Raw genomic sequence first — 11601 nt, 5'->3', positions numbered from 1 at the left:
TATTCAGGAGTGCCTTTCTCAGCCTCTTTGGAAGTAAAGATGGAGACCAAGATGCCTATCAGCAGGGTAGAAAGTGTATAGTTGTCATCTGTAGAAAAAAAAATAATAATAATAAACCATCTAATTAGTATTCAGCTTGTACAGAAACTTCTCTCTTAACCTCTGCTCCTTCTGCTTCAGTTAGCCCACGCTTGATTCACATCTCGCCCCTATACCATTGTCCCAAAGCCAAGACATGCTAGTGGCCTTACGATCACTGACCAATGGCAGCCCCACTTTTCTGTACCCAATTTACAAGACACCTGCAGTCTGGAAATTATAATGGATTGCAGCCTTTTTAAAGCACGAGCAAATGAGTCGAAGAGAGGATAGGCAGACAGCACAGAATTGCACTATAAGTCATCAAGGGACTTCCCTGGTGGCGCAGTTGTTAAGAATCCGCCTGCCAATGCAGGGGACATGGGTCTGATCCCTGGTCCGGGAAGATCCCACATGCCGTGGAGCAGCTAAACCCGTACACCACAACTACTGAACCTGCACTCTAGAGCCCGCGAGCCACAACTACTGAGCCCACGTGCTACAACTACTAAAGCCCATGCGCCTAGAGCCTGTGCTCCGAAACAAAGAGAAGCCACCACAATGAGAAGCCCACGCACGGCAACAAACAGCAGACCCCGCTCGCCGCAACTAGAGAAAGCCTGTGTGCAGCAAAGAAGACCCAATGCAGCCAAAAATAAATAAATCAATTAATTAAAAAAAAATAAGTCACCAAAACAAGCTCCGCAGGCATCAGGCTTGAGCCCAGGATTTCTGAGGAATGTCCATTTTTTTCTTTGGTTCTGCAGCAATTTGAACTCAATATTCTGATCCCCAAGTACCAAATGATCAGTTTAACTACCAAAACAACCTACACACACAAATGGAGGAAAAGAACAAAAAAGAAAGGGAAAATTAACTACGGAAGTAAATACACAGAAGAGAAGTTGAATAGTAGTCTAAAATATTACCCTACACATTTTTCTTCTGAGAAATTCATGTTTAACTTAGTAAATTTTGCACTACTAGGTTAATTCTAAGAGGCTGAGGCTTATTGCTCAAGGAAGAAGAAAACAAAAAGACCAAAGAGTAAAATTTGTGGTCTTGCGTAGACACAAACCATAATCTTCAAAGCCATTAAAATGTAAGGTCTGTGCACCTGAGAAAGAAAAATGTTTTGAAATATTCAAAAGCTTGGCTTGGACGCTTAAAAGGCACAGTTGAAATAAAAGGGCATAAAGTATATTCAAGAGCAATAAAGTGGAATAAGGACATATAATAAGGTATTTAGTAGATAATAAATGTTTGTAAGGTAATAATTTATAAGGATGTATAATAACTCTTATCCAAGCAACTAAAATGTTTGAAGAGTGGTTAAGAGAAATACACAGCAGTTTGATGCAAGAACCAGCGCCATCCTTCCCCTAGGGGTTGAGTTGCTTATTTGATGGGTGGGGTAGGATGTGGGAACATTTGGTAATAGGAACTCCAGTTAGGTCTAGAGTTACCAGAGCAGAGGAGGTTATGTTTAAACTTTCCAGAATGTAGCTCATGAACTTGCAAGGAGTTAGGTCTCCTACATGACATCTGAGTTGTAGAAAAGCAATGACCGAAGGTGGCATCTGGGGAGACTGGCTGACACACACCAAGTCGGAGTATCTTTGACTCCCTACTCCACACACTCCCCCACAGGGCTCAGGTGGGTCTGATAGTGAGCCAGAGGGCCCAGAAGAATCCAAGTCTGGTTGGAGAGGTTGCCAAGAGTACCAAAAACAGCTGGCTGACTTCCAAAAAAATGTGTGTTTTATTTCCGTACTGAGAGGTGACATCCCAGCTGGAGGCTGCATTTCCCAGCCTCTTCAGCATCTAGGTGTGGCAGTATGTCTAGTTATCGCCAGTGGAATGAAGCAGGAGAACTTTCCCATATTCTTTCCCCTTCTCTGGCTGGAAGAAAACATTCCAAGACCCCGAGTGATTGTTCCTGCATACAGTTTGACAACCACAATGAATTCACAAGGGGTACCTAGGATATACTAAATATTCACAGGAAATAATGTTATCAGCAGGACATACCACAGGGGACTAAAGGGGGCACCTGAGATATTATAAATCTTTGAGGAAAACATAGTACCATCTGGGACACCGAGTACATTACTACTTCTAAATTGTTTGGCCCTAACTAATTAATGAAAGAAACTGTTAGATATTTCTTTGGGCCTGCAGCCCCAAGATTGTATTACTGAGACGCTCGGGGCACTATATGAGCGAGGAAAGATTAGAACATCTGCCTTAGAGAATGGTGGAACCACAGGTGAAAGGACACTGGATTCTTACATTTCTACATGAAAGAAAGCCAGCAACTAAGCAACTCCCACATTGGTCTGGAATATGAGTCAGAAATACATTTTGGTTGCATTAATCCATTGAACTTTGTCATTACCTAACTAATACACAGAGCACATAGGAATCCAGGCCTGAGGCCAAGAGCCTCAGATGTCAACAGTGGATTCCTGCCACTGTTGTACCACAAGGAGGACGGAAGAGATGAACTTCATCTCACTGGAGTCCACCAAGCCAAGAAGATGGCTCACAGAATAGATGCCTCCTATTCAATGCCCAGTCAATACATAAGCCCCTGAAATGACGATCAGCCTCAGGAAAGGGGGAAAGAATAAGGAGGAGGTGAAGTTTGCTTAGAATTTAGCCCAAATGAGACGGAGTAACCTTAAGTTTGGTATTCTCAAATTTCTACCATCGATGGATAAGTGTTTGAATGCTAAGCTAATCATACCTTTTGGAAAAAAAACAAATTTACATGATGTACATTTTATTCTGGAACTGTAAGGTTTTGAATCCACCACATATATGTTACAGCAAGGGAAGAAACATAGACAGAGGCCACTGTCTCTGTTTCTACAACTGGTCCCCCAGCTCTAGTTATTCATGACTTCTCTTTTCCTGTTCCCTTTGCTTTGGGCCAGCATCCCAGCTGGTTGGCGTTCTTTGCCTATTGGAGTGAGGGGCCTGAGTCACTGGAGGGGCGGCCTAGGAGAGGTGACAGCACTCTAGTTAACCTTTTCAGGAGGACATGATGATACAAGGGACTCTCCTGAGCTCCTTCTACTGCCCCCTCCTGCTGAGTAGCAGTGCTATATTCATTCAATTGTCAGGCTCACTCACTCTGACCAACACTACAATCCTATTCTTGCCCGTTTCTTTCACAGGAGCCAAATAAAGGCCAGGCAGAAATTTAAAATTCCAATTCAGTGAAACAGTTATTGTGTCTCTTGGTGGAAACATATCTCCTCCCTTGCTCACTGAAACTTCAAAACCAATAGGGTCCAGATTCATGAAAAATTGGTAATAGGAACTGGGTAATGAGTGGTGAGTAGCCCAAACCGCACGTGTCTATCTGCTACAGAAGTGATAAAAACATTGCACAGTCAACGTCTTCTTTGGTCCCCCTCCCCTCAGCTTTGCTGAGTTTAGCTGCTCATCTCCCTCCTGGATATGTAAACTGACAATTTAAAGAAGGCAAGATCTATCATCCTCGAATTCAGTGATTCTCGACTGAGGGCAACTTTGCTCCCTAGGGGAACGTGTGGCAATGACTGAAGACGTTTCTGATAGTCACAACTTAGAGGGAGGTTCCAGTGCATAAAGACCAGAGGATGCGTAGGACCACACCCACAACGAAGAATTGCAGTGGTCCAAAATGTCTCGGCACTGAGGCTGCTAAACCCTGATCCACTTAATTTGTTTACATGTATAACTTGCTTCCCGCACTAGAACGCAAGCTCTGTGAGGGCAGGGACTTGGTCCTGTTTACTGTTCTGTGCCTGGAACGTGGAATTCAGCAAGTATTTGATGACTAAATAATAGATGAATGAGTGTCTCTGCATCTTACACATGATCGCATCCAACCACTTGCTTCTTGGATTGGAAGGGTTATAAGGTGAAGGAGGGTGGTGGAGGGTAGCATGACTGAAATATTTGGGGTGACACAACTTCCTTTTTAAATTTTTTTTATTATCTATTTTATACATATTAGTGTGTATATGTCAATCCCAATCTCCCAGTTCATCCCACCACCACCACCCTGCTTTCCCCCCTTGGTGTCCATATGTTTGTTCTCTACAACTGCGTCTCTATTTCTGCCTTGCGTTTTTCTAAATTCCACATGTATGCGTTAATATACGATATTCGTTTTCCTCTTTCTGACTTACTTTCTGACTTCCCTGAATGTCCTATTGTAGCTCTCTTCTCGACATGGCACAATCAAAATGTTCATCATTTTCCTTCACTATTATTTTCTAACTTAAAGAAAAACGGACATTGCAATTTTTACAGTGTCCTCAATTCCTTCATTCATGTCTATTCATTACATGATATTATCATCCAAGTACTGTGATAGGTGTTGTCACCAAACAAAATTATGACTTAGGACTCGTGTTTAACATTTTGCAGAGAGTTGATGTAACTGTTCTGTATCTTTTCTAGCGATTACAAATGTGTTTCCCCTTCTAGGAAATGTGCTTCCCCTTCTAGGAAATGTGCCTCTTCTCCTCCCTTCCCATTAACACTTCAGTTAAGCTTGGAAGAAAGATGGAGAAGAAGGGAGTGTCTAGGCCCCCAGCTGGGTTCCCTCACAGACCCTTAAGCAGAGCTTTATTGCGGCAATAACGTCAGCTTCCAGTACCTGTTTATTTATACAGTTTTATCCCTACTTGCCTGTCATAGACATGCTGTTAATGGTCTTTATATCACTGGTACCTGACACAAAAGGTGGGCTCAACAGATGCTTACTGAATAAATAAAATGCCTTTTGCCTACTTCACAGTGTCACCCAGGGCACCCTCTGCCGACTTCATAATGTTACCCAAGGCATAGTTTTGCCTACTTCACAATGTCTCTTTCAACTGGTCCTGCACAGAAATGGGGACTTCACAGGGGGTTTGGAGATATATCTGGTTTCAGACCCATCTGAATCACTCGCCAGTGGTGGATCCAGCCAATGAAGAGAAAAGCAAACGATACAAAGTCTTGAGCAACAGTCAACGGATTTAGGTTAAACAGCCCGAGATGGAAGGGCACTGACCTGGAGTTAGAAGGACCAGTGAAGACCTCTCCAGAATGGCGAAGAATCGGAGCTGCGTGTAGGCAGGGGTATGCATTTCTCCACGGCCAGGGGGTCTCCTCCCAGCTGCTGCAGACCAGGGGCCGGCCCTAGAGGCTAGCCGTGTGGACATGAACTGATTTGTTCCAGCCCAGGGCCGCCAAACCGCCCGACGAGTGAGGGGAAAGCAGCACGTAGCCTCGGCAGGCCCCAGAAGTTGAGCAGGGGAACTGTCCCAGCCCTGCCCACAGGGCGCTAGAGGGTCAGAAAGGTCCCGCCCTTCCCCGACTGGGGCCCAGCAGGGCGAAGGTTGTCGTCAAGGCCACGTGAGCCTTCCTCGCCTCTAAAAGCCCCAAACAGGTCGGGCTCATGAGAGAGGAAAGTTAAGGACGCTCCAACCTCTGCATCGCTGCGCCCCACCACCGGCAGCAGAACCGCTCTGCCAACAGCCGCCTGGTCCAGCCGAGCGGAGATCGCGGCCGCCGAGCGATGTCCCGCCGCAGCCCGGACGGGAGCCTCGGGCTGCTCTCGCCGCCGGCCCTGCTGCTGCTGCTGCTGCTTCTGGCCGCCGTGGTGCCGTCGGGCCTGGCAGGTGAGCAGCGCGCCCCGCGGGCAGCCCGGGCGGGGGGCGCCGGGAGGGGCCCTGGACGCCCGCGCGCTCCACGCTGAGCCCATGCCGCTCGGTGAGTTCCAGAGTCGGTTGCTCCAGCCCTGCTGGAGCTCGGGGATGGCCCCAGACGAGGGCATAGGGTGTGTGCTTCTGCGAGCTTAAGAAGCGCTGGCCAGAATTCCTGGCAGACAAATCGGCTCGCTCCTGCACGACTCTTGGCTTTGCTGAGCCTTGGCTGGTCCTAAAAGCGTCAGCCAAAGGACATCTGAATATATTTATTCGCACCATAGAGAGGTATGATCCCAGAATGCCACTTTTTTTTTTTTCCTTAATTGACAATGACTTTGGTTTAAAATGATGAGAAGTGCAGCCTGGTATTGTCAGTTGGATATGTGCCAGGCAGCGTGCGGAAGGATGTGTGTTCTTTCATATAATGCTCACTACAGTCCTAAGTAGGCTTATTATCCCCATAATACAGATGAGAAAGTTTGAGACTGAGAGATTTCAGTAATTTGCATAAAGATACACAGCCAGTGAAGGCAGAGCTGAAGTGCAAAAGGCCATTTACTTGACTACTCCCCTCTTAGTAAAACAGGTTTTAAAACTGTTTTATTCCTACAGGTATGGACACTGACCCTTTGCCTAAAAAAGAAAAAAAAAGTTTGGGCTTTGTCACTTTCATTCCCAATGAGTAAAACCAACATTAAGTTAAAAAAAAAAAACTTGAAAGACTTGAAAAGTAATATTAAGAGAGGATTCATTTCATTTTATTTCCTAATCCCTTTTCTGTGCTGACCTTGTGAAAGACTAGGGTGGGGTTTGGGAGAGCAACCCCTTCCTAAAAGCACCTACTGGTTCTTGTTCCTCCACCTTCCTTCAGCAAGTGTGTGCAGTCCAGATTTCAAGACCTTTGCTTTCGCAACTTGCCCACTTATCATTCTTAAATATTTCCAGTCTTTGAAGCTGCCTGGGCTTCTGCGCTCAGAAGTGACCAATCCCAGGCTCCTGACCCATGATTTGCCTGCACAGTCTGGAAGTGGTGGAGTCCCCATGCCACCCCTTAGCCCATTGAGACTGCTCATTAGGACACACCTGGGACAGGCTAGGGAGCGCCCTGGAAATGGAAATGGCTTCTGTGTCTGGAGTGCTGGCGGAATCTTCTCTCCCTTTTCTGTTCTTTTGGATTATTGGGATTGTTTTAAATGTTTCTGTAGATGTGAGGGGCAGCCTAAGGAGTGAGGTGGAGATGTTGTTTTTCTGAAGATGGGGCACCGTTTATTCAAGAAAATATCAGCCAACAAGAAACAGCTTCTTAAACTGAGCTCCCCAAATAAGAAGCTGAAGCCATGCCAGGTGGAGGGAGTCAAGGCAAAGAGTGAGGGCACTTCTGCTGCAACTGGTCCTGATGGCACTGTGCCCAGCCATCCAGAAAGACGTCTTATCATGGCATTGAGGAATGACTGGTGATGCCCACCCCGACTGTCTCAAAAGATGCGATCTCTGTTTCCTTTGTTCCACCCATATTAACCTGTATTCTAGTGCAGCTTTTGGGGTCTTTGTCTTACCCTCAACTGCTGGACTGCCAACAACTTTTGGGCAGAAAATGGGGCCTTTGCTACCCCTTGCTTTCCATGTTCTCTCTGAAATGCCCAGCTCAGTACTCAGCATTTAACGAGTGCCCAATAAACACTAAAGGGATTGTATTTTCAACCCCCTGGAATGAATTTTGTATCTGCTAACATACACCTCTTTATCCAAAACCAACTTCCTTAATTTTTGAAAGTTACGTTGTAGTTTCATTATTCTAGAAATCGGCAAACAACTACCAATTCATCCTAGCCATATATTTCAAACTATTAAAGACTTCAGACATATAATCGCATTGCCTTTATCTTTTCAGACTTTCAAGCCCCACATGTGTTTTTAGGATGTCTTGTATAATTTTTCTTTTCTTTTCTTTTCTTTTTTTTTTTTTTTGCTGCATAGCTTGCAGCTCCTACCAGGGATTGAACTCGAGCCCTTGGCAGTGAAAGCTCGGAGTTCTAACCATTGGACCACCAGGGAATTACCAGTTTTTCTAAGTCGTATGTATAGTGCAGTCAGGTTGTCACCAGGGAAAGAGGTGGGTTGGTTGCCAAGAGACTCGTGAGGTGGCATGTGCCTTGTAAAACAGGTTCCAGATCTGGCCCTGGAACTTGCAGGGCTAGACTCCAGAAATTCATTCTTTCCAGTTCTCCAGAGCTGATCAGAAACAAGGAAGCTGATTTGTCCTGATAAACACACGTCTATTCATCAAAATACTAATTGTTGTTCATTTTTATCAGACTGGTTATTTGTGTAGCCTGCTCCAGGCACATCCTCACTGCAATCAAACTACACAAGATAAAAGAATATCAGGGATTCTTAGGCTGGGGACCTGATTCATCTGCATCTCACTAGGACTGGACACTTCAGTCAGCCCATGGGTCCTCCTTACCAGACACTGCTTGCCCAAAAACCTGGTCACCAACTCCTTTTCCACTCTCCCATGACTCACCAGTGCCACGTGAGACTAACAGATTGCCTCTCTAAAGAGGCTAATCCTTTATGTGGCTGTCGAGGAGTTTATACAGTCCTGGGAGTTGTTCAGTCTCCTTAACTGATGTAGCAGACCTATGGCTGAGGCCAATCTCAATTGATCCTTTATCTCTGAGAACTTTCTTGTTTCCAGATTCCCTGAGGAAGTTGCTCCATATGTTCACTCTTTCTATGGCAGGTCTTCATTCTTGGAAGTCAAGTATTAGAGAGATATGATGGAATTCCAAGACAGAAGCTGTAGAGCCAGACTGCCTGTGTTTGAATCCTGGCTTCAATACTTACTAACCACATGACCTTCGGTCAGTTACCTAACCTCTCCATGCCTCAATTTCCTCATCTGTAAAATGGGTATTATAATAATATCTATATTATAAGTTTGTTGTGAGGAACAGTGCCTGGCACATAGTAGGGGCTATAAAATTGACCAGCCATTGGAATTGCTTTTCTCTGAAAAGGCATCGTGGATCTCTTGATAAGGCAAAAGGATTGCAAAAAGATTGTTATAAAAACAGAATTTTTTCTTAATCATGGCCTAACATTGGGGTCCATACCAGCACATTAAGCAGCTGTTTCAGGAAACACTTTCCTTGGTTATAACTGTCTGAAGTCATCTTGATTATTTTTGCCACAGTGCAATTTTTATTAACCATGGCTGCTTTAGAATTTCCCAACACTTTTCTGTCTTTCTGAGACTCACTAAGTCTTCCTACAGCTCATTCCCATTGTCTTAGTGTTTTAGACCCAAAAGAAGACAGTGCTCTGCATGAACTCAAACATTTTCTTGTGCTCTTTCTATACTAGTTTTTTTAATGTGGTATCTTTTTTTTTGAACTTTTTATTTTATATTGGAGTATAGCTGATTAACAATGTTGTGATAGTTTCAGGTGCACAGCAAAGTGACTCAGACATACACGTATCCACTCTCCCCCTAACTACTCCCCCATCCAGGCTGCCACATAACATTGAGCAGAGCTCCCTGTGCTATACGGTAGATCCTGGCTGGTTACTGGTTTTAAATATAGCTGTGTGTATATGTCAATCCCAAACACCCTTATCCCTTCCCTCCACCCTTAGCCCCTGGTAACCATAACTTCATTCTCTAAGTCTGATTCTGTTCTGTAAATAAGTTCATTTGTATCATTTCTTTTTACATTCCGCATATAAGCAATATCATACAATGTTTCTCTTTCTCTCTGTGACTTAGTTCACTCAGTAAGACAATCTCTAGGTCCATCCATGTTGCTGCAAATGGCATTATTTTATTCTTTTTAATGGCTGAGTAATATTCCATTGTATATATGTACCACACCTTCTTTATCCATTCCTCTGTTGATGGACATTTAGGTTGCTTCCATGTCTTGGCTATTGTAAACAGTGCTGCAATGAACATTGGGGTGTGTGTATACTTTCGAACCATGTTTTTCTCTGGATATATGCCCAGGAGTGGGATTGCAGGGTCATATGGTAGCTCTATTTTTAGTTTTTTAAGAAACCTCCATAGCGGCTGTACCAATTTACATTCCCACCAACAGTGCAGGAGGGTTCCCTTCTCTCCACACCCTCTCCAGCATTTATTGTTTGTGGACTTTTGGAAAATAGCCATTTTGACTGGTGTGAGGTGATATCTCACTATAATTTTGATTTGCATTTCTCTAAAACTCCGCGATGTTGAACATCTTTTCATGTGCCTCTTGGCCATCTGTATGTCTTCTTTGGAGAAATGTCTATTTAGGTCTTCTGCCCATTTTTTGATTGGGTTGTTTGTTTTGATGATATTAAGCCACATGAGCTGTTTGTATATTTTGGAGACTAATCCCTTGTCGGTCACATCATTTGCAAATATTTTCTCCCATTCTGTGGGTTGTCTTTTCATTGTGTTTATGGCTTTCTTTGCTGTGCAAAAGCTTTTGAGTTTAATTAGGTCTCATTTTTTTATTCTTGTTTTTATTCCCATTACTCTGGGAGATGGATCGAAAAAGATATTGCTGCAATTTATGTCAGAGAGTGTTCTGCCTATGTTTTCCTCTAGGAGTTTTATAGTGTTTGGTCTCACATTTAGGTCTTTAATCCATTTTGAGCTTATTTTTTTTGTATGGTGTTAAAGAATGATCTGATTTTATTTTTTTACATGTAGCTGTCCAGTTTTCCCAGCACAATTTGTTGAAGAGCCTGTCTTTCCACCACTGTATAGTCTTGCCTCCTTTGTCATAGATAAATTGACCATAGATGCATAGGTTTATTTCTGGGCTTTCTATCCTGCTCCATTGATCTATATGTCTGTTTTTGTGCCAGTACCATATTGTTTTGATTGCTATAGCTTTGTAGTGTAGTCTGAAGTGAGGGAGCCTGATTCCTCCAGCTCCGTTTTTCTTTCTCAAGATTGTTTTGGCTATTCGGGGTCTTCTGAGTCTCCATACAAATTTTAAGATTTTTTGTTCTAGTTCTGTGAAAAATGCCATTGGTAATTTGATAGGGATTGCAATAAATCTGTAGATTGTCTTGGGTAGTAGAGTCATCTGGACAATATTGATTCTTCCAATCCAAGAACACGGTATATCTTTCCATCTGTTGGTGTCGTCTTCAATTTCTTTTATCAGTGTCTTATAGTTTTCAGAGTACAGGTCTTTAGCCTCCTTAGGTAGGTTTATTCCTAGGTATTTTATTCTTTTTGATGTGATGGTAAATGGGATTGTTTCTTTTTTCTTTTTTTTTTTTTTGGTGGTACGCGGGCCTCTCACTGTTGTGGCCTCTTCCGTTGCAGAGCACAGACTCCGGACGCACAGGCTAGCGGCCATGGCTCACGGGCCTAGCCACTCTGCAGCATGTGGGATCTTCCCGGACCGGGGCACGAACCCATGTCCCCTGCATTGGCAGGCGGACTCTCAACCACTGCGCCACCAGGGAAGCCTGGGATTGTTTCTTGAATTTGTCTTTCTGATCTTTCATTGTTAGTGTATAGAAATGCAACAGATTTCTGTGTATTAATTTTGTAACCTACAGCTTTACCAAATTCATTGATGAACTCTAGTAGTTTTCTGGTAGTGTCTTTAGGATTTTCTATGCCTAGTGTCATGTCATCTGCAAACAGTGACAGTTTAACGTCTTTTCCAATTTGGATTCCTTTTATTTCTTTTTCTTCTCTGATTGCTGCGGCTAGGACTTCCAAAACTATGTTGAATAAAAGTGGTGAGAATGGACATCCTTGTCTTGTTCCCGATCTTAGAGGAAATGCTTTCAGCTTTACACTGTTGAGTATGATGTT

General features: G+C 43.7%; 1 protein-coding gene across 1 annotated transcript in view; it reads left to right on the top strand.

The window, feature by feature from the left end:
* The first annotated feature begins 5513 nt into the window (after positions 1–5513).
* The window catches only part of PLBD1 (phospholipase B domain containing 1), a 68692-nt gene continuing 62604 nt past the window's right edge, over positions 5514–11601 (top strand). The window contains exon 1 of the mRNA XM_082666605.1: positions 5514–5744. Coding sequence (XP_082522731.1) covers positions 5642–5744 — 103 coding nt within the window. The 5' untranslated portion in view covers positions 5514–5641. The remainder of the gene's footprint in view (positions 5745–11601) is intronic.

The sequence above is a fragment of the Grampus griseus genome, assembly GCF_964374135.1.
Source record: "Grampus griseus genome assembly, chromosome: 11".
Lineage (NCBI taxonomy): Eukaryota > Metazoa > Chordata > Mammalia > Artiodactyla > Delphinidae > Grampus > Grampus griseus.
The sequence above is the reverse complement of the archived record's forward strand: the minus strand, read 5'-3'. Positions and strand labels throughout refer to the sequence as shown.